At 38.8% G+C, this 24,481-nt stretch overlaps 1 protein-coding gene across 1 annotated transcript in view; it reads left to right on the top strand.

Annotated features, from left to right (window-relative positions):
- Hdgfl3 (HDGF like 3) overlaps positions 1-24,481 on the top strand; it is a 50,213-nt gene that overhangs the window by 10,821 nt on the left and 14,911 nt on the right. Inside the window, exon 2 of the mRNA XM_050154022.1 lies at positions 19,429-19,505. Within this exon, the coding sequence (XP_050009979.1) occupies positions 19,429-19,505 (77 nt within the window). The remainder of the gene's footprint in view (positions 1-19,428; positions 19,506-24,481) is intronic.

A 24,481-nucleotide genomic window follows, 5' to 3' on the forward strand; every position in this document is an offset into this window, starting at 1 on the left:
ATGGAGGAGCGAGGAATAATCAGAGACAACTTACACGGTCGTCATGGAGGTGCAAGATCTCTCAAAGATCTCTAGTTTATTATTTAAACACCTTATATAAAATAAGTGCATGTGAGAGAAGAAACCTGTTTAAAGGAGGACTCTTGAAGCTTTTATATAGTATTTATGTGCCATTAATCTGCACAGACACCCTATATAATAAGTATTACTATCCCTCCTTTTACAGATGAGAAAACTAAAGTCTAGAGAGATCCTAAGTAGCTCCTCCAAGTTGCCAAATTATAGTAATTGATAAGCTCAAAACTACTTCCCTTTCTTACTTTAAGCCAGTAGAGTGTGTGCTTTGCCTCTGGCAATCCAAATGCAGCAAGAATTCTAGTTGGTCTTAATTAACCAAAACCTAGAGTCAGATACAGGGGTTAAAGCTGAAGGTCAGAGAGACAGCAGTAAGTCACTAGAGAGACCTTTTACCTCTACCAAAGCCCAGACTAAAGAGACGATCCTCAAACTGCCTAAACTACGCTGTGGCTGTGTCCCCACCAAACCTGACTCCACACTCTAGTGAGTTTCTGTCTCTTCCCTTTTATATTCCTCTCTGCCCAGCCATATTGTTCCTGTCTCCACCTCCCTAGTGCTGGGATTAAAGGTGTGAGTACCACCACCTGGATCTGTTTCTGAGATCTTGTGTAGCCTAGGGTGACCTTGAACTCACAGAGGTCTGTCTGCCTCTGTTTCCTGAGTCCTGAAATTAAAGGTGTGTGCCACCACTCCTGGGCCTCTAGTGACTTAGCTTTGCACTCTGATCTTCAGGCAAGGTTTATTTATTAAAATACTAATAATATTATCACTACGTTTATCCATCTTTTCATTGAGCAGCTGTTTATTGAGTGCCCATGCTCCAGGCCCTGGTCTAGAAGCAGGCTTTACACATGGGAATCTAGCAGAAGACCCTGTCTCCCAGTGTTGTAAATAGCCGAGAGGAGATGTTGTGTGCTACCAGGACTGAGGAGTACAGGGAAGATGTTCTGTGTTACATAGAATATTCAGAGACAATCCCTTCAATAAAATGGCATTTAAATAAAGCTCTGTAGAGAGAGATCACTAAATCCTGAATGAGCCCACTTTTATGTTTGTTCTGTTGCTTCTTCCCTTCCTGCAGGCAGTACTTGAAGGTAAAATGGTAGTACTTTTTGAAATGTACGACTTAAGATGACTTCCAGTGTTGTTATTTTGAAGATGAGAAACTTTAAGTGTATAATTACAGTCAGTTAATAGGAAGTGCTTTATTAAAATTGATGATCTTTGTTCACTTGTCTGATGTAGAGGAAGAAGTGAAAGTAAATAAGGAAATCACTCTGGTTTTTGACACTCTGATTTAGAAATCATGACTTGAACTGGAGAGATGGCTAAATGGGTAAGAATGCTTACTCTTCTAGACAACTCAAATTTGATTCCCAGTACCCACACTGGGTGGGTCATAACTGCCTATAATTCCAGCTCTAGGAGATCTGATATCAGCTTCTGGCCTCCTTGGCAGCGCACACATGCCTTGCTGGCACACAGCACACACACATACACACACAATTATTTTAACACCTAGCTGGCACATAACACACACATTAAATATAATTTTAAATATCATGAATCATTTAATTAGAAAAACTAAAATGTTTATGGAAAAAAGATAATTCAGACTTAGAGTGAACTATATGTGCTTGTTGTAATTGTGTTTTTTTAAAGTTATGGTATAATACACATACTATAAAACCATCTTAACTATATTTAATATTTAATAAATTAATATTAATTTATTAAGTTCTGAGAATGCAGCATGTTCTTTGTGTAAACAAAGGTTTTACCGAGTGGGAGTGATTTTAAAATTTGCATTAAAGTCTTACAGGAGGGGAATATAAAAGACTTGGGTTCCTTGTCTGAAACACAAGTTTTACAGTGTTTGATAGAAAAAATGATATTTAATGTTTCTTATACTATGTAGCTCAGGCTGGCCTAGAACTTTTATTAGTCTTCCTGTATCAGCTTCTTGTTAATAGAGCGTATACCAGCTTAATAACTATGCACAAGTGTGCAGTTTAGTAATATCACCTCCGTCTATCTCTAGCACTTATTTTCTCCTGTAAAACAAACTTTATGTTCCTTAAACAGTAACTATTTCCTGCCTGCTAAACCCTGGCAAATTCTGTTCTACATTCTGTGTCTATGCATGTGATTGTCTAAGCATCTCCTATAAGTAGAATTATATATTATATATGTCTATTATCATTTAGTGCACATGTCCTTGTTTCCAGAGGGATGTAAGGTAACTGCTATAATCCTAAACTGAAATTATGTAGGGTATCTCATTGGTCTTTGCATTGTTTCTTCCTTGCCCAGAGGCTCTGTGTTCCTTTGTGTTGTGCTTTATCTCCATCGAAAGCCATTCTTCCTGGCATCTTACCCACATCTGTGCTCCTTAAAATGTTTTTCTCAGTTTAGAAAAATAGAATGTTAACAATGATGACATAAAATAAGAAAAGCCATAGTGGAATCCATAAACACCCCAGATAACTTGTAGAGTCAATGCGACAGAAAATAGCCAAATAGAAGCCAGACTTTGAGAAGGAAAAAAAAAGAAAAACAAGAACAAAAATAAATTATTAGAGGGAAAGTGGTAATTAATTAATTAATGAAGTATACTGTGAGAAAGTCAACTTTCTGAAACATCAATTCCAAAAGACAGAGCAGGTTAATCGAGATTATCAGGAAAGGCCAGACTTACTTTAAAGGAAAGGCATGAGTTTAGAACGAGGTGACGTTTAACATGTTTTACAAAACATGCTGTTAAAGTCTTAGACTTACAATTCTGAATGTTTCCAATCAGTGAACTTTGTTGGGATTTTGGATTTTAATTGAATTTAAGTTTCCTCTATGGGTTAATATAGGAAGAATTGTTACAATAGTGTGGTTTTCTTTTCCATAAATGTAGTTTACTTCTCTATTTATTTAGGCCTTTAAATATCTATAACTTTCTACACATCTATTTTAGTCTAATTGCTGATATTATTATGTTTTATTTTTGTTTTTATTCTTTGAAATGTATGTAAAATAACAGATGGCCAAGACAAAACACTTCTGAACAAGAATAAGATGATGAAACTTTATAAGATAGCAAAACATAAAAGTGAGTCCAGAAATGGTCCCCAGATAGTGAAATCCACAGTAGACGACAGTGTGAGGTTACAGACAGGAGTGTTTTCATGTAAAACTGGCGTGCTTAGTCAGTCATGTGCATGTGTTAGGGTTTTTTGGTTTTGTTTTTGACAAATAACCAAACTGGTTTAAAGAGCATTTGTTTTTGCCCATAGCTTTAGAGGTTTAAGTCCATAGTCCTCTGGTCTGTTTCTTTTTGTCTGAAGGAAGCAGAACACCATAGTAGAAAGGGCATGATAGAACAGAACTTACTTCATTGTGGCCAGGAAGCAGTGGGAAGTAGCACCATAGGGGAGGGGCTAAGTTAGACCCTTCAAAGGCACGCCTCCAGTTACCCACGTCCTCTAGCTAGCCCACACCTGTACAATTTCATTACCTCCCAACAGTCAATTGGTTGATTGAGTCAGGGCCTCGTAATCTAACCATATCTGAAAGTGCCCTCACAAGCATCCAGAGAAGTGCTTTACTCACTTCCTAGGCGTAGTTAATCCTAACCAAGTTGACAGTCAGGGTCAGTATCATAATTAGATATCCAGATGAGTTAACTGTCATGGCATCTATGTAAAACCAAGCATCTGTTTTTATATCATATACAAAACGTCAGGTGAAAACGTGAAGGGATTTTTCAGGATGTCTGAGGACACAGAGGAGATGAACTATAAAAGGAAGATTGATAAAATTTGAGATCATTACAATCAACTTTTTAAAAATTCCATAATGAAGTTTCAAAGGTAAGCCACAGATGGGAAAGGATCTCACAACACATGGAACCTATAAAGCTCTAGTGTATATAATGAATCAAGTAAACAAAGACAGGCAGCTCAATAGAAAAATGAACAAAACTACACAAACAGCCATTTCATTGAAGAAATATATAATGCCTATGGGTATAATACCTATAAGAAAAGTGCTCACAGAAATGCGAATTAATATTATGGGAATGCTGGAAATTAAAATATTTATAAGTATCATATTGCTGATGATATGATTCAAAAAAGATTCTTTAACAGGACTGATGGATTATGTAAGGGTCCAGCACTTAGGAATGCAATTTATATTGTAAATTGAATGTTGTGTGTTTTTCTGATTCAGCATCTGTAATTTCCATAGTACATAGTATCTCTACCTCTAGACAACTAGAAATGTAGCTTATATATATATGGAATTTATTGGAGTGGCTTACAGTTTGTGGTCCAAGTATTCAGTAATGGTTATTCCCCAGTAGGCCAAGGATCCAGAAGTTGTTAGTCCATGAGACAGGATGTCACAGCAGTCCCAGTCTGGTACTGGAGTCCCCAAGGACTCATAGAGAGCTGCTGTTCTGCAGTCTATCTCGGAATCCCAAAGAAATCGGTTCTACTACTAGGGAAGGGGTGCCTCACCAGCAGGGTAGATGAACTTGCCAGTGAGAATGAGGACAACCAGGCAAAAAGGAAAGCCTCCTTCTTCCATGTCCTTTCAGGTGGACTGCTACCAAAAGATGTACAGATTTAGGGGGGGGGCCTTCCCACCTCAAATAATCCAATCCAGAAAATCCACAGGTGTGCCCAGCTGCTTGGTTGATACCAGATGAGATGTACTCAGGTCGACAACCGAGATTAACCACCACACTAAACCTCATTCCAGGTGCTAGGAATTAAACACTGAACAGTATGGAAAATGTTTCTGTTCTTGTGACATTTTTAGTGTGGAAGGAACTTGTGGAAAAGCCAGCAAAATCCATGTAACATAACCATAAGAGAAGAGGAGATGAAGCACGCTTAAGAGGGTGCTTATGATGTAACGCTGAGGAGTCAGGCATGAGGGGGTGTATGTGTCTGCGTGATCGAGGGAAGACCAATCTGAAAATGGCAGTGTTTCGGCAGATTTTATTCTGTGGGAGAAATCCATACGGCTCCTGAAGGAGAAGCAGCAGAGAGGTTGAATAGTCACGAGCAAGTAGGTGAAAGAAGCTCATGCGACTGCCCTGCAGGTGACGTTCTGCCAGGCGGACCAGAGCCTTCTATAGGATCTTAGACCTCTAACCTAGTTAGAGTGTTTTGGGGGGGGGGGTGAAAAGTCATTGGGGATTTTCAAGCAGACAAATGACAGTCTGATTTATCTTCAGGAACTGAAGGATTGAAGCTGGGTACACAGTTGGGCAGGGTAAAGATCGGAAATGTTGAATGGAAGGACCTTTCTGGAGACTTGTAAAAGTTTGGGCCTTAGATGATTAACAAGGACTGGGGAGAACAGTGGACTTGGAAAGAAGTGGCTTGTTTGGTGATGCTTCTTAGCAGTATAATTGGAAGAAGGTAGTGGTCACCAAGGTGAAATGCCTTTGAAGAAAATTAAATCAACAGTGTCTTCCCAGTGTCTGGTAGGAAACAGCTGAGTAGATGGTGATGCTGTTATTTGGGCAGTAATCAGCAGGTTAGGAAATAAGATCAAATTTTTTAGGACAATCTCCGTATTGATCTTAGGCTCAGAAAGCTCTGACATTTGGGTATTTACAAAATGAGACTCGTCAATTTATAGATTATAAGATGAGACTTACAGTTTATAGATGACATTTAAAGTCATGGAGATTACTAATAGAATAAATGAAAATACAGGCGGCTCATGAGAAGAGGTAGATTGTGAGGTAGGGGTATGTGTGTGTGTGTGAGAGACAGAGACAGAGACAGAGAGAGAGGAGGAAAGAGATTGGTCCTGGAACTCAAAAGAAGAAGTATCTCCAGAGACATAGACTGTATTGGGAGGTCTATGTGCTATTGGAAATAACAAATGTGAGGGTAAAATACAACAAAAATAATAATAAAAATTCTGTATAGAAATGAAGAAATGATATAAATAGGCAGTTTGATGAAGGACAAATTATAATGGCCAATAAAACTATGAAAAGATGTTTAACCTAACCCATCAGTCAGAAAATGTCGATTTAAAAGAGAATTGATACCCAAATGCTATCAAAGATGGGAAAGGAGTTCGTTTTTATACCTTGGTGGAAATAGGAGTTGCTGCAACCCTTTTGAAAACAGTCTGCGTGATTATTCAGGTCTGGACGGCCAGGAAACAAACAAGTGGTCTCTGTTTACAAATTGGATCTGTGCCACTTGGTCTATGCCAATTTCAAGCATTTTCATAGTGAAGAGAAAATAAAATTCCTTCTTTCTCTGTGAGTGAGAAGCATCATAGACACCATTCTTCCCCTCAAAAAAACACCCATCACTGCTAAACATATTTACCTGAGAGTGCACACGTCTGGGGGATCATGGGAAAGTAAGCCTGTCTCTAAAAGCAAGGATCTCCTTGATCAAACAGCACCTGTGACATGTCCGTTTGTGTAATACAGATGCACACATGTAGATGATACCAACAGACAGTCATCACAGTAACGCTCTAAAGGGATAATTAATTTTAAAAATAAAGGGCTAGTTGGTAAGCCCTCACTACCTTTTTATTAACCTTCCAGTGTTGGTTCGGGTGGAAAAATCTTCACATTCATCGAGGTTTAAGTCATATTATTTTGCTTGAGAGAAATAAACAGAACTGTCATTATTTTATGCTTTTTATTACTGTTTATTTCCATGTTCATTTTGTTACTTTCACTTTCCATTCTAACCATCACCTTTATTTTGGTATAAACTAAATAATATGAGACTAATATTGAACATTGGGACAGTTTAATAGTTAAAGCGACAAACAGCAGTGCTCAACTGAGTGTAAATTGTGAACACAATTATCTGATATCCTCTATTGTTAAACATATTTACTCAGTAGACAGAAAGGTTTATATACTGTTCGGTTTTAGAGAAGAAATATTTAAATTATTATTGATTTTTTTTTAATTTTAAAAGGAAATAGCATCATATCTGTCAGCTTGTTGGGTGTCTGTGTTTTTCCTAACTACCGTTCATAACATGGTATATGTAACCTAGTAGTTTTCTCTTGTCTTTTGTCTTCAAGCATAATTTTGTGTTAACCTATAATTTAACTGATATGACTTCTTTTTTCTCATTTTTCTCTGTTGAAACTATGTTTTATCTCTACTTACATGATGCTGACCTTTCTCCTGCCTCTTTGGATGAGGTCTGCTAATAAAAAATCCTGAAATTAGTTCTAGTTAAACACACACAAATCATTAATAAATATAGTGAATTCTGTGTAATGAATAAAACTTTGTGTTTTACTTTCAGCCAGTTTTTCCCGTCTAAAGTAATTTCTTTAGGCCTCCTGAATGCTGGCCTATTACAGTAGGAAAGGGTTTAAGTAATATTTCTGACCTTGTCTATCTTACACACCCTGTTCACCCACATTCTGACTAGCCGGGGTCTTCAGTCATCAGTCACCTCAGGACGGAAGTGGGGTAGACAGAGCATTAAAGTTTTTTTGTTTTATTTGGGTACAGGTTGCTGAAAGTTCTTACTTTACTTGACTAACAACTGGGGAGCTGGTGTTTCTGCTGCCTAGTCGAGTCAACTGTTTAAAGCCGATTCTTTGCTTGTGGGTTCCTTGCAACTTTTTTTTAATGACTCCCTAATTGTCTTCATGATATTACTTACTGGTCTGTTTTATATGTTACTATTCCAAATTAAATACCTTCATAACAGATTACTGTAAAATTTAGTTTAAAACAGCACACATTTATTATTTCATAGTTTCTGTCTGTGTGGAGTCTTTGACTCTGACTCTTCAGAAGAGCTCAGTTATCTTAAGGCTTGATCTGAAGATAGACCCACTTTCAAGATGTATAAGTAGTTGGAAGGAATGTTTTGTTGACCTAACGAGTTCATTTCTTCATGGCTATCAGTCAGAGAACAGGACGCGTTTCCCATACCTTGTGGGCTGGATAGAACAGGTTATAGCACAGCAGAAGTCACTGTCCTGACTAACCTAGAAGTGGTATCCAATCACGTTTGTCATGTGCCGTTCATTACTAGTCTGTAGCTAGATTTAGCCTGCACTCTAGGAGGGAGATTTCACACACAACAGTGACTCAGGGATGGAGTCCTTAGGAGCCTAGGAGGGAGATTCTACACACAGCAGTGACTCAGGAATGGAGTAACTAGGTACCATTTTAAAAGCAGCCTACAACTCTCAAAGCAGCCTTCCTGGGATAACCTCATCTTCAGCCCCTGAGTAATGGACGTCCTGTCAGTGGTCTTTTCCCTGGTCATCTTTTAGTGTTTTCAGCTGGTTTTTCCACTGCAGTCACTGCCTTACCTCCAGATGGCCCTCTTGGACAGGATTTAATGAAATCCCAGACAGTCTTGTGGGTGAGCCATGGAGTTTGGCATTCTTGACAGGAATCCTTGGCAGTCACCCTCAATCTCATGCTGCCCTCCGAGTACCTAACCAGATGATTCTGCCTTCAGCCTCTCTCAAGGATTCCATAGATTCGAATCATCTAAAGATCTAGAAGACATACCTTGGGCTCTCAAGGGACCTTATTTTTATTAGTTGAAGTCCTGGAGAAAGGGCAAAGGAGAGCCACAGCATACCAGAATCTTCTCCACCTTGTTTGTTATGCTAGAGTAAAATTTATGTGGATTTTGACTATATTCTTCCCAAATGGAAGTTTATTCTTGACCTCTTTTTGGAACATACTATCTTTTATTTTGCATCTCCAGCAAAAACTGACACTTGGGTAGCTTTGTGTTCACATCCTGTCTCTTGGTGTTTGCCTTCTTCCTGCTTGTTTACCTAGGACTGTTTACCCTCAACGTAACTACAAGAAAAGCAGTTACTAATTTATTAACTCAAACCCTACAACCTGATGAAGAGACGTGGGCAGGTTAATACAGACTGGGGTGGGAGGGCAGGATGAGAAAGCACTAAATATCTCATTTTGGACTATAATAAATATCTTAATTGTATAAACATTTTAATCATATTTTTAAAATAACTGCTGATAGAATTTTAAATGAGGTATTTACATTACAGTTTACAGGGGAAAAAGTGTATAAAGAAAGATTGTGTTTAAAGGTTCGTATTACTAGCATAAAATATTTTTATTTGGACTGACAAAATACAACAATATAACTTTTATAAGAGACTGACTTCACAAAAGAGAATAGAAAGCAAAAAATTAGTCCCAAATTGGAGAAGAGATTTAGATGAACAAAAAAGATGACAATATTTACATGACATAAAAAGTACACATTGTCACATATCTTGTGACTAGGATTCACAAGTGTCTCAAGTAAAACAATTAACTTCACATGGTCATCTTTATTTAAAATGAGAAGTCATTGACAGATCAGAATAAAGCACTAGGTTCTTTGCCTTATTAAAATATACTCTAGAAAGTCGTGCCTATGGTTAGGAAAATTTCACTGGAGGAGGACCAGCTAAGAATCCTGCCTGGGGAGCTATTAAAGTTCCTAAAAATAAAGATTCTTTTTTTTTAAAGTATACTAAAATATAATAAAACAAAAGCTAACATATAGGAATTGAACAGAACAAACCAGCAAAAGGAAACAGCCTGAGAGAAGGCACAAGAAACAGAGACCAACACATTGACACACTCAGGAATCCCATAAAAATACTAAACTGAAAGCCATAATATGTACGCAAAGGACCTGATGCAGACCTGTGTAGGCCCTGTGCATGCTTCTCAGTCTCTGTGCGTTCATGTTGATTTAGAGGACCTAGTTCTTCTGGTGTCCTCCATGCCCTCTGGCTCTTTCCCTGAGCCCTGAGAAGAGGAATTTGATGGAGACATCCCATTTAGAGCAGTATGTTTCAGGGTCCCTCACTCTCTGCATAATGTCTGGCTGTGGGGTTTCTGTATTTGTTCCCATCAGCTGCAGAGTAAACTTCTCTGATGATGGCTGAGCACTGATCTATGAGTATAGCAGAATGTCATTAGGAGTAATTGTGTTGCTACTTAAAAAAAAAAAAAGAACAGTATTATTTGGTTTTACCTAGGTCCCTGGCTATCTAGTCTCAGGTCCACCCAAGCAGTGGATAGAGGCTCTTACCTCATGGAGTGAGCCGTAAGTCAAATCAAATATGATTTGGTTGCTCCCATAAACTTTGTGCCACCATTGCCTTAGCATATCTTGCAGGACACCATTGTAGATCAGAGGTTTTGTGGCTGGCTTGGTGTTTATGTTTCTTATAGTAGTTTCCTGTACCAAAGATGCTAAATCTTAGTGGTGATAGCTCTATTTGAGCACCAGTTTGACTTCTCCATGTTCTGTGAGTTGTGTAGGTGTTGTCTTCAGCAATGGGGCCTTGCCATTAGTTTGTGGAGAGCAATCTATTGTCTTGGCAAGTCTGGGTTCTATTGGGATTCCAATGTAACCTCTTAGCTAATAACTCAATTAGATGTAATCCCAGTACTGGAAGCTTTATTTGGTAACAAGAGATGGCCAGTTTGGGCTCTGTCTCCCTTTTATTTTGTGATTCTATTTAGATCACCTTCATATATGTAAATATTTTAGGAGGTTTCTACTATATTAGGTTTCCACGCTACCCCTCACATGGCCCTTAATTTTAGCTGGCTCTCCCCCTATTCCCTCTCTCATCCTCTTCTCTCTATCCCCACTTGATCCTCACTGTTCTAGCCCCCTCCTGTCCACAACTGTTCTGTTTCCTTTTCCTTTTTTTTTTTTTTTTTTTTTGGTTTTTAGAGACAGGGTTTCTCTGTGGCTTTGGAGCCTGTCCTGGCACTAGCTCTGTAGACCAGGCTGGTCTCGAACTCACAGAGATCCGCCTGCCTCTGCCTCCCCAGTGCTGGGATTAAAGGCGTGCGCCACCATCGCCCGGCCTGTTTCCTTTTCCTAATGAGATCAGTTTGTCTCCCCAGTTCCTTACTTGATAACTAACCTCTGGTTCTTCAGATTGTAGCTTGGTTATCATTGATTTAACTGATATTCACATATAAGTGTATGCATACCATATTTGTCTTTCTATGACTGAGATAACCTCACTCAGGATTTTTTTTTTTTTTTTGGTTCTATCCTATGTACCTACAAATTTCATGAATTCACTTTTTAAACAGCTGAGTAATGCTGAGGGACATCAAAGTTATTTCTAATTTCTGGCTATTATGAGTAGAGCAGCAGTGAACAAGTTTGAGCAAGTATCTCTGTGGTAGAATGAAGTGTCCTTTGGGTATATGCCCAAGAGTGGTATAACTAGATCTTGAGCTAGATTGAGTTCCATTTTCCTGATGACTTGCCATACTGATTTCCATAGTGTCTATCTTTCCAAGTTTGCACTCCCAGCAGCAATGAATGAGTGTTCCCCTTACTTCACATCCTCACCAGCATGAGCTATCACTTGTTTTATTGTTCTTAGCCTTTCTGAGGGGTTTAAGATTAAGTTTCAAAGTACTTTTGATTTGCATTCCCTGATGACTAATGTGCTGGCTAGTTTTATGTCAGCTTGACACAAGCTAGAAATACTTGAAAGGAGAGAACCTCAGTTGAGAAAATGCTTCCATAAGATCAGGCTGTAGGTCATTTTCTTATTTAATGATAGATGAGAGAGGTCCAGCCGATTGTGGGTGGTGCTATCCTGGACTGCTAGTCGTGGGTTCCATAAGAAAAGCAGGCGGAACATTCCTCCATGACTTCTGCATCAGCTCCTGCCTACAGGTTCCTGCTTTTGAGTTACTGTCCTGACTTCCTTTCATGAACAGTGATGTGGAAGTGTAAGTCAAATAAACCCTTTCCTTCCCAGTTTGCTCTGGTCATGGTGTTTTCTTTCAATAGTAACCCTAAGAAAGCTAACGGTGTTTAAGATTTCTTTGTTTTTCAGCCATTTGAATTTCCAGTTTTGAGACTCTGTTTAAATCTGTACACAATTTTTAATTAGGTAATTTGTTTCTTTATACCTAGTTTTTGAGTTCTTTATATACTTTGGGTATTAATTTTCTATCAGATGTGAAGTTAATAAAAAATCTTTTTCCATTCTGTAGGCTGACACTTTGACAAAATAATTACACACTGACAAATGTTGATGTCCTTTGCCATGTAGAAACTTCCTGGTTTTATGAGGTCCCGTTTATTTATTAATTGTTGATCTTAGTGCCTGTGCTAATAGTGATCTGCTCAGAAAGCCTTTTCTCTTGCCAATGTTCAAGGCTATTTCCTACTTTCTCTTCTGTCAGGTTCAGTGTATCTGATTTTATGTTGAGGTCTTTGATTCATTTGGAGTTGAGTTTTGTGCAGGGCAAGAAGTATGGATCTACTTGAATTCTACATGCAGCTATCTGGTTTGATCAGCACCATTTGTTGAAGATGCTTTCTTTTTTTCAGAGTGTATTTCTGGATGCTTTATCAAAAGTCAGATGTCCATAGGTGTGTAGACTCATGTCCATCTCATGAATTCAGTTCCATTGATCAGTGTGTCTGTTTTTGTGCCAGCACCATGCTGTTTTTATAACTATAACTCTGTAACACAACTTGAAATCAGGGATTGTGATAGCTCCAGCATTATTATTCAAGATTATTTTAGCTATCTTGGGTTTTTGTGTTTCCATATGAAGGGAATGTTGTCCTTTCAATCTGAGAAGAATTGTGATGGGGTTTTAATGAGGATTGCATTGAATTTGTAGATTGCTTTCAGTAGGATGGCCATTTTTACTATGTTAATCCTACCAATTCATGAGTATTGGAGATCTTTCCATCTTGTGATATCTTCTTCAGTTTCTTTCTTCAGTGTCTTAAAGTTTTTATCATACCAATCTTTCACTTGCTTGCTTAGAGTTAACCCAAGATAATTTATATTCTTTGAGCCTACTGTGAAAGGTGTTCTGTCCCTAATTTCTTTCTCAGTCCATTTGTCATTTGAATATAGGGCTACTGATTCTCATGAGTTAAGCACCTTTAGCAAAGTGTCTGGATACAAGATTATCAGCTGTAGAAGTTCCCTGGTAGAATACTTAGGGTCACTTATGTGTACTATCATCATGTATGATATCGTATATATCATGCGAATATAATACTTTGACTTCTTCCCTTCCAGTTTGTATCCCCTTGATCTCCTTCAGGTGTCATATTGCTCTAGCGAAGATTTCAAATGCTATAGTGAGTAGGTATGAAGAAAGTGGACAGCCTTGTCTTGTTCCTGATTTTACTGGAATTGCTTTGAATCTCATTCCTGGCTCTGTAGCAGTCCTCCTCCTCCTCCTCCTCCTCCTCCTCCTCCTCTTCTTCCTCCTTCTCTCTCTCTCTCTCTCTCTCTCTCTCTCTCTCTCTCTCTCTCTGGTTTTTCGAGACAGGGTTTCTGATGTTTTATGTTTAAATGAACACACACAGAGTTTTATGGGATTGTCTTTTTTTTTTCAGTGTGTTTCCCCTTGACTTTGATAAATTACTAGCTTTTCAAGTCCGTACATAGTAGCTCTTGACTGAGGTTTATAGTAGTATATACTACTTAACATTTATTTAACCATTTCTACCTATACTAATGATCTTACGTTTCTTTGGGCTGGAGTGGTCCAGTGAACTTTTTGGTTTCTTTGTTTCCAGGCTCTTCTACAAGATAGACTGTTTGCTAGCAGTAGAATTGTTAAACTATGGTGTGTTTTTTTTAATTTCATTATAAAAAGAATGGTATCAATTTCTTAAATACTTGCAGTAGCATTGCTAGTACTTGTTTTGTCCATTTTCCTGTATCCAGTTTCAGGCACATTTCTAGGTTTAGGAAACAATTCATTAAAACCACAGAAGTAGACCTAGCATTATAGCTTGACCTATAATCCAAACACTTGGGATGTTGAGGCAAGAAATTGTTAAACGTAAGAGCAGAGTGAGACCCTATCTCTAAATAAATAAGGAAAGCAATGATAGAGAAAACATAAGAAATGTTCTTCATAATCTTGAACTAGGAAATGCTCTTAAGCAAGATCCAGACTCATAAGCCACAAAGAAAATGATTAATAGTTTTAATAAACAAATGGTGATGTCTGCTGTATGCAGTGACACGTGCAGCCAGTCCTAACTCATCAGGAGGCTGACATAGGAGACTGTGAGCTTGAGGCAACCATATGAGACACAGGTAGAAGCTATATCAAAGAAGGAATTCTGCATATGTGAGTATGGATGTGCATTTGCCACAGCTTATGTAGAGATCAGAGAAAACTGGAGTCAGTTCCTTCCATCGTGAGTTCCTGGAGAGGAACTCAAATTCACGTTGCCAGGCTTGGGCAGCAGACACTTTCACCCTCTGAGCTGTCTCCCAGCCCTCATTCAGCACTTTGTCCCCATCTCTGTCTCTACCCCCTTTTTCAGACATACAGCACGTAGAGTTAGGATTCAACTTAAAATGTCTTCCACTCAAGCATTGCTGTATGCAGCGGAATACAGCCGTGAGAAGGACAAGAGAGATTGTCTCAGTGCCAAGAGACAGATGTGCACAAGCATGCATTCCTCTGTCAGAGAGTGCTAAAACAGTAAACCAGACGGAAAGGGATAGGGAAGGAAGTGGTTTTGAAGTAGGTTGTGAAGAATCTTTCTGATGGAGTTGAACAGAAATAGGAGTGAGGTGAAAGAGCTGAGCGTGGTCCCTTCTAAGAGAAGAGATCTTGCCAGGGAGGAGCCTTCGAGTCTTTCCCTGGGCCCTGCCCCTTAGGACTTCTGACCCCGTCAGCCTCCAGCTAGACTCTCAGGATGAATGGGCACACAAATTATTCACATTTAGCCACCATGTGGAATCCAGTCCCTTGATCTCCATGTCATGATTACATTACCCTCATGTTGGTGCATTTTAATCACTAATTCGTCCCCTAGTAAGGGAGAAATTCCTACTGTGTAGCTGTGGGGATGCCCAAATACCCAATACTGGGCAGATGTGACAGGCAGCAGACTATTAATTGCATTACTCAAAGCCTGGAGTGAAAAAAAGACATTATACATCCACCCCACAGGCCCAATGGTAGCTCTACTGAGAAGCGGTGGACAGTGTAAAATGGGGCTGATAGTTTCAATAGGATCAGGTGCCATGCAGTTACCACAGGAGAATATGTTTGGTTATTAGAGTAATTTCAAGGGTCGACAGGGAACTGAATGCTGATCCTCGGGGATAGTAGGAGCTCTGCCTGTTACCTTTGATTGGAAAAGATTATTTGTATGAGATCCATATCCATGGGTACAGGCTGGGAGAGCTGTCAGCTAGTGCAGTAGAGGCCCTCCTAATTATATTAGGTGTTGAGCTTTCAAATGTCATTTAAGCCAGTTGTGTTCAACCTGTGGGTCACAATTCTTTCACAGGGGTCACATATCAGATACATCTCATTACAACTCATAAAAGTAATAAAGTTGCTGCCGGTGGTGACACTGGCCTCTAGTCCCAGTACTTGGGAGGCAGAGGCAGACAGATCTCACAGTTCGAAGCCAGCCTGGTATAGAGTGAGTTCCAGGACAGCCAAGGCTACTTAGAGACCCTGTCTCAAAAATAAATAAATAAAATAAAACAAAACAAAATAAAAACAAATAATAGCAAACAAACAAAAAAAAAAGTGAGCTCCATGTTCAGTAAAAGACCCTATCTTGATGGAGTAAAATAGAACAATAGAAGAAGACACCCCATGGCCGCCATGCCCTCTGCACAGGTGTGCATAGTTACACACAGAGAAAATGGCTGTAAGGAGCTAAGTGTGTGGAGCATGCCTGTAATCTCCGCACTCACAGGCTTAGTCAAACGGATATTGAGTTTGAAGTCAGGCAGGTTACCTTGTGAGACCTACAAAGAAAAAAACAAAAAGCAAAAAAATCTCAGAATTGTAATTTGCTTACATGTTCATTTATTTTAAACATGCAGAAGTAATACCAGCTTCACAGAAGTGTAAGAAATTTTAAAAGTTCACATGAAAACAAACCCATGTGATTCCTGTTTTTAAAATGCTTGCAAGTTTTCAGTTTCTATAAGAATTTATTTCTAAATAGCTACATACTTAACAGGACTTTCTGAAAGAATTAGGAAAATAAGCTTGCAGTCTGAATACAAAAAGCCTGAAGATTTAGAGGACTTTATGTTAATACAAACACCATGGCTCATCTACAAGAACCACAAGAGACTGACAAGAGTGTGTCAAAATCGCCTAGAGGCTTCTTAAAACACTGATTCCTGGGGACTATAGTCCTGTGCCCTCTGATGTCTGGTATCTAAAAACATAGTTCATGCATGCATTGACTAGCTCTAAGATTGTTTACAGTCAGCAGACTAATTTTGGAACATGTTACAATTAGAAAATCTGTTCATTTTTTTTAAATTTAAGAAACAAATGAGGCAAAATTATTCACACTGAAATGACTTGATTTTATCTTTTTGTTTGTTTGTTTTTGTTTTTCAAGATAGGGCTTCTTTGTGTAGTGCTGGCTGTCCTGGAACCAGCCACGTAAACCATGCTAGCTCAAACTCACAGAGATCTGCCTACCTCTGCTTCCAGAGTGCTGTGATTAGAGGCGTACGCCACCACCACCCGGCTTTGATCTTTATGGGTTTGATTAAAACAGCAGCAGTAAAGAAATACAAGAAATTTTCTATTTATATAATAGTCATTTTAGTCCTCTGATATAAAGGTTTTCTCTTGTAAATTATGAGAACAAAAAGGAAATTGAAAAGGGAGAATTTTTCTCCTTTATTACCACTGACCTTACACTTAGATGTTTATATTTTCCTGTTCCTTCCTAGTATCCATCTATAAAAATACATACATATAATCAATGATGAACATAAAGTATTTGTTTTCTTTTTTGCTTAACAAAGTCATGAGATTTCCCCATTGTGATATGGTAGATTTTTTTATCATATGACAACAAAGATTGATAAGCACTATTTGTGGTACCTAGATAAGTGAACCAGTCTGTTCGTGGGTGATGCTGAAAGTCCTCCCAGCACGTCAGCAGTCTGGTGCGGCTGCTGCCCTAGTCACAGTGAATGGTAGATGACGGTAGAGTGTGAGGGAAATCCTTCCTAGAAGACAGGAAGTGGCAGAGATCTTAGGAGGTGGGCTCTGGCTTTTATAAAACTAACTCAGAGATCCTGTGAAAACATCATGATCTATTTCCCAGGACAACGTCCCAGGAGCTTCTTCCAGTAGAGGTACTACCACTTCTTCATATCCCTACACTGGGGCTTCTAACACATGAACGATAGGGGGATACTCTCAGACCATATTTAAGCAATAGTATTAGGGATAACATTCTAAATATGATATAGCTCCTGCAGGGGCTAGGGAAATGACTATAGATAGGAAAGCATGAGAGCCTGAGTTCAGATCCTAGTGGAGTAGATCTGTGACGCTCGCTGGCTGCCCAGCCTAGTGGAATCAGTGAGCTTCAGGTTCAGGGAGAGACCATGTTTCAAAAAATAAAGGTGGGAAGCAATTGATGAAAGGCCCCTGGTGTCCGCCTCATGCCTCTGCATACATGCACATGCCTGCATACAAACAAGATACTGCCCCTGGAAAGTTTCATGGGCTAATGGTATTAATAATTATCTAGCGCCTATTTATTGAGCACCTGGAGCTAGGGATGCTAAGCGCCTTTCATTTGATAGTCACAGTAGTAATACGTGTGTCATGTGAAGAGATGAAAAAGCTACAGTTGAGTAATTTGTCCAGGATCACATAGCCAGTAAGTGACAGTCATGACTTGTACTCATATCTAGCTAGCTTCCAGAGGAAAGCATGGTCAACAGGTAGATTTACAATGTTAATCCTAAATTTCAGAGCCCCTCATTTGTCAGTGCAGGGCTTGAAATGTTCAAGGTAGAATTAGAAAGCTGTATTGTAACTAGAAACCATTTCTAGATAAGCATTTTGAGAAATTGCTGATGATTTCTTGGAGCTTATTTTGCTAACAAAATATTGTAAACAAATATTCATTTTTGTAATTGAATAATATGTGTCTCTGAAAAATGAGAAGTTCAGCCATCAGAGAAGACAGAAAGAGAATAGCTTGCTGTTGCTTGTATGTAAGCCTGGCATTCAGGGGCCAGAGGCTGGAGGACAGCCTGGCTTACGTAGTGGGTTCCAGGCAAGCCTGAGTTACAGTATGAGACCCTGTCTCAACATAACAACAAAATTTAAAATAGCATGCTTATAAATAATCACATCTAGTTTCATGTTGTATCATGATATGAGGAGAATGACCATTTCTTGGAATATTCTAGGGAATTTTAACCTTATTCTATCTGAAGTTTTTAACCTCAGCAGCACTTGGAACTGGTAGATCTTGCCCCGGGCAGTAGTGGTGCATACCTTTAATCCCAGCACTTGGGAGGCAGGAGGATCTCAGTGAGTTCGAGGTCAGCTTGGCCTACAAAGCGAGTTCCAGGACTGTTATGTAGAGAAACCCTGTCATGAAAAATTAAATAAACAAACAAACAAACAAACAAAGAACTGGTAGATCTTGAGAAGCGCTGACTTACCTTTATTTAAAAAAAAAAAAAAAAAACGGAAATGGCCGGGCAGTGGTGGCGTATGCCTTTATCCCGACACTTGGGAGGCAGAAGCAAATTGATCTCTGTGAGTTTGAGGCCAGCCTGATCTACAAGAGCAAGTTCCAGGACAAGCTCCAAAGCTATAGAGAAACCCTGTCTACAAAAAGAAAAACAGAAATTGCTCAGATACGTAACTAGGAATGATAGATATGCAACAAAAAGCTATAGAATCTGGAACATGGAAGTGAAATAATAAATGTGTATCTTTACTAAGTCTTATGTGGTTGGATAGAGAAGCTCAGCTTGGTCCAGACTAATGGTTGCATAATAGTACATTATTCGTTCTCATACCCCCCGTGTTAAAATGTATTCTAGAGATATATGTTTGTCATTACTTTTAAAAGTACAGCTTTTGACATCAGACAGTGGTAGCTCACACCTTTAATCCCTGGACTCGGGAAGCAGAGGCAGGCGGATCTCTGTGAGTTTGAGGCCAGCCTGGTCTACAGAGTGAGTTCCAGGACAGGCTTCAGAGCAACAGAGACACCCTGTCAGAAGTCCAGCTTTTGCTTCATTTCACTAGAACAGATTGCCAAGAGTAGGAGTAATTCTGTTGAGTCAAAAGGCGTGAATAGCCTCAATAAATTATTGTGATGGATATAACTAATTTACAGTTTTAAATAGAACCAAATAGGATATTTGGAAGAATTTTGCTAGGTTTGAGAAAAAACTTAGAATTTTTATTACACTAATATTATTTTAAAATTGGCAATAAATTATTAAAACATTGTTTCTATTGTGTTTACAACATTCTTTCATAACTGAATTTATCTTTAATAGATTGATGAACTCCCAGAGGGAGCTGTGAAGCCTCCAGCCAACAAGTATCCCATCTTCTTTTTTGGTACCCATGAAACGTAAGTTAACAAAATAGCCTAAGTTTCAACAGCTCTGATCTGACTCCACTAGATTACATATTAATATGTGATCTATACTGTTTAATGTTAGTTATTATGTCCTCTTATAAAATAACAGACAACACATTTTATTACTGTAAGGTGCATTAGTTATTTTTGCATGTTGTAACAAAACACAACAGAAGCAAGTTTGGGAAGAAAATCAGGGGATTTCAGTTCCTCACATCAGGGAAGGCATGGTGGAGTCTGTGCAGGAAGAATATGTGGTTATAGGTTTTTACATGTGGACTAGGACTAGGACATGCAGAAAAGGCAAGCCGGGGCAGGCATGGCCACAGCATAAAAGGTACGTTTCTAATGACCTATCATTCATGCCTCACCCCATAAGACTCCACAACTTCCCAAATTAACATCACTGTCTGGGTACTAAATGTTTGAACCTAAGAGCAGGGGAGAGAGGGCATTTCCAATCCAAACCATAAAGTAAGTTTTTGTTCATAGAAGTCTTGATTACTGAAAGCACATCTTTGCTTTAAATGCCATTTCTGTTTCTATTTTAAGTGTTGGTTATCAAACCAAGTCTCCTTTCAGGACACTTGTGAAGTCCTAGAGCAATTGACTTACTGCTGGGACTCTGTACATGTCCCGTTTAGAGAAGCATCTTCCACTCGTTTTTATAGGACAAAGTTATATTCTCTTAACTCTTTCAGCTTTAGACCTAAAACAAACATACTGCCTTTTAAAGATTTTCTAATTACATTTGTTAATATATGGATTCTAGTAATATATACGTTTATTTCCTTTTTCACAGTAATCCAGAAGTGGGCACAGGTGAGGGTGGATAGACAGGTTTGCGCTAAATGAGTTCTAAGAGTTGCACCCTCTCTCAGATCCTACCGTTCCTTGGTATTACCCTTGTGTGCCTGTTCGTGAGAGCCTCTCTATATAGACCACATTGGCCTTGAGCTCACTGAGATCCCTCTGCTTCTCCTCCTAAGTGCGGAGGTTAAAGTCATTTGCACACCTAGCTCATTGGCTTTATTTAAATACTAACGTTTCCGTTGTGCATGTGCATCTTCTAGGGAGAGGGAAAGAGAGAAGAGTGAAAAACAGGATGACTTGTAAGAAAATGGCAAGAAAGGTCCCTCAGTCACTTCTGCTTGCACTCATTCCAGTGTCAAGAATTTGGTCATGGAACCGCACACAGCCGTAGGGAAGCTGGGAAGTGGTTTCCAGTTTAGCAGTTCTAAACTATGGGAGGAGTAATACTGTTAATGAAAGATAGAAGAAGAAGAAGGTTTGGGGGACAATTTGCAGTCTTGCCACACTCTGTCATTTACTTTCATTTAAATGTTAGCAGAGTTTGAAAGGAATCTTAGCTTGCTGTTTCTCCCATTCTAACTTCACCTCATTCTGGTCTTGAAAGCACCAGGGTAAAGTCCTGAAGACAGAAATTTATTTTCTTGTGTGAGAGATAATGTGTATCTTTCAGGAAATAATCTTTTAGGGGTTTTTCATATTGTTTTGCGTTTAGTTTATTTTGGCTTAATTTTATTGTTGTTGTTGTTGTTCTGTGTGTGTGTATGCGTGTGTTGCTGGACTAGTTACAAGTTCTCAAGGAGGCAAGAAGCTAAACCCAAGTCTTATTTTCATCTGACAAACACTGTATATACCTTTTCTTAGGTTTCTAGAAAGCTTAGAAGTAAATGTTTTACCTATAAATAGAATATGCTTTGTGATACATATTTTATTTACCTCACTCCTGACCTTATTTTATATGCATACCATTGTTCTGATTTCCTTAGAATGACCTGTTCCAAATTATCTGGCTGCATTTTTGGGGACAAGGCAAAAGTTAACTTAGAAAAATCTCACTTGTACTTTATGCACCATTTACTAAAATTATGTGTTTACTTTTATTCCCTTGGTAAGTATTTGTTTTTTAAAGGTATTCTGTAAATCAATGGAAGTGGAAAGGTGCCCTTAAAGACCTGCCAACTGGCACACAAACTTTAATCAGCTTAACCCACAGTTGTTTCCTATGCATAGATCAATGATTGCAAAAGTCAAAGGCCAGAGTAATAATTCCTTTTAAGTTTCCTTGAAAGTGAAGTAGACATATAATGTTCACTTTTTCTCATGTTCATGTTGTTCATCAAATAAAACTTTAACCTACCCATCCCTCAAAAGTTTTATTTTTGGTTGTGTATTTGAGCATTTCCTTTCCCCTCCTCCAACTCTTCCTGGATCCATCCACACCTCCTTCCCTACTCATTCAACTTTGTGTCTTTTCTTTTTAAACCACAGGACCAATTTGTGCTGCCCAAATATTCTTGGATGTGTGGTATCTTAGTTTAGATTCCTATTAATGTGAAGAGACACCATGACCACGGCAACTCTTCTAAGGAAGAACATTTAATTGTGATGGCTTACATTTTCAGAGGTGCCTACTGAAGGTTCTGTCCCACACAGTCCAGCAGCAATTCAGTCCCAAATAAACACACAGAAGCTTATATTCATTATAAACTGTTTGGCCTATTGCTTAGGCTTATTACTAACTAGCTCTTACAACTTAAATTCACCCATAATTCTTGTCTATGTTTAGCCATGTGGATTGGTACCTTTTCTTAGTGAGGCATTCTCATCTTGCATCCTCTGTTTCTGGATTATGACTGCATCTCTTCCTAGAATTCTCCTCGTCTGGTTGCCCTGCCTATGCTTCCTGCCTGTCTACTGGCCAGTCAGCGTTTTATTAAGCCAATATGAGTGACAAATCTTTACAGTGTACAAGAGCATTATCCCACAGCACAGATGTTTAGTCCATTATCATGGTGTGACATGGTGGCATGCAGGCAGACATAGTGCTGGAGAAGTAGCCAAGTGTCCTGCATCTTGCCTTGAAGGCAACAGGAAGTAGTTTGAAACATGGGTGTGGCTTGTACATGTATGAGACCTCAAACCCCGCCTCCATAGTAACACACTTCCTCCAACAAAGCCACATGTCCTAATAGAGCCACTTCCTTTGGGGGGCATTTCCTTTAAAACAACCACATGTGATCTTCCTGGAGTATGGCTAACTAACAGGTCTACACTCCTCTCCCTGATAGGCAGGGTCTCACAGAGCCCAGAATGGGCTCAGATTCCTGCCTCCACCTCCCATGTGCATTGTAAGTGTGCCAACACACTTAGTATACATAGATTTGTTAGTTGATTTTTTAATCATCTGGAGAGATCATTGCTATACCCAGTCAGAAAATGGAATTTATAAATTACTGCTAGCATGTTGACTGAAAGGTTTCAGTATCATCTTTTTCTGATTTCTAAATTCCTATCTCTAGCTCATAGTTTTCTTTAATCCCCAGAAAATATTTTCTAGCTCCCTACTTGATATCTTCTTTTGAATGTTTTAACTGGGACTTCAAGTTTTACAACTAACAATATGCTTCATCCCAAATTTTTTTCTGCAAGAGAAAAATAACATTTCAGAAACTAACAACTCTAGCTTTCTTATTTATCATCCTGAGCCCTTAAAGGTAGCCTCAAATCCAGTTTCTCCACCAAGGTTTCTTTCCTGAGAATAAAATCTGAATTTGATTGTTTCTTCACCAACTACACCCTGGCCCAAGTTGCCATCATTTTTTATTTCAGTAGCCTTCTGTTAGTTCTTGCTTACATCCTAGTACCTAACCTTCACTTGATTTTCAGCATGACAGCCAAATGGTGCTATGAACAAAACTCAGAACCTTGCATGGCTTCCCATACTACTCAATACCTTTGCAGTGAGCTCCAAGGCCCTAACAGGTCGCTAGCCTGTTACTTCTCTAACCATGTCCACACTGGTTACTGTTACTCATTTCACTCTAGCTGCCCTGGCCTCTTCTGTGTTTCTCAGACACACAATTTTTTCCCAGGTAACAGCACAGAGGGTGCCTTCACCTCCTTTACTTAGAAGTTCCCTTTCTGGTCATGCCTTCTCCAGTCTTTATAGCTGGAATTGTAGAAGTCATCCCTAATGTATCCATCTGAGATGGGCTAGTTTTAATTGTCAACAGCCCAACCTAGACTCACCAGGGAAAGAGTTTCAGTGAGAAATTAGCTAGGTGAATAATTTGTCTGTGAGGGGTTTTCTTAATTGGTTATTTGAACTAGAAAGACCCACCCACTGTGAGAGCGCCATTCCCTAGGATGGATTCTGACTGTATGAGTGGAATGAGTTGAGCTTCAGTGTGCATGCGTTAACTCATTGCTTTCTGCTCTTGACTGTGGATGTGATGTGTCTAGCTGCGTCAGACCCTTGACTTCCCGACAGTGGTGGATGTTAACCTCAACTATATGCCAGATCAGCCCTTCCTTCCTTAAGTTGCTCTGTCAGGGTGTTTTATCACAGAAACAGGAAAAGAAACTAAGACACCATCCTTCTTTGTATACAAGAAATATGTGTTTAGTTTGCCATTTTAATTGGTCTACTATCAGCACCTGTGCTTCCTGAAGGCAGCAATTGCTGTGCCTTATTCCCATACCATTGCAACAATGCCTGACACATTATAGGAGTTTAACTGGTATTTGTCATATTAATAGCTACGTAAACTTTAATTTGAAATGTCTCAAGGATGTCAGCCAAAGTGAGCCTTAGTAGTTTCACTCACTGAATTAAGATCACAAGTCACAATATTAAAGGTTCTGTTCAGTGTGCCCTAGTCTGTTAGTTACAGAATTTAACTACTTTTTCTTGAATATAACTAGTTTAGTTAGGAAAGCTTTAAATTAGATATGATTTTGTTTACTTTGCTACTTCTGGGTTGTTCTCCCCCCAAGCAATTTACAGAAATAATTTTTGGCTAGGCTAACTATTCTAAAGTAGTATACAGAATTAAATAATTTTTATTCCAGTTTTTAAATTCCTAATATAAATCTCACAAACCCTTACCTACAGTAAGATTAACATAAATACTAGTTTAAAATGATGATTGACACAA

This window comes from Alexandromys fortis, unplaced genomic scaffold (assembly GCF_014885135.2).
Source record: "Alexandromys fortis isolate MF-2015 unplaced genomic scaffold, M_Fortis_MF-2015_v1.1 scaffold_86, whole genome shotgun sequence".
Taxonomy (NCBI): domain Eukaryota; kingdom Metazoa; phylum Chordata; class Mammalia; order Rodentia; family Cricetidae; genus Alexandromys; species Alexandromys fortis.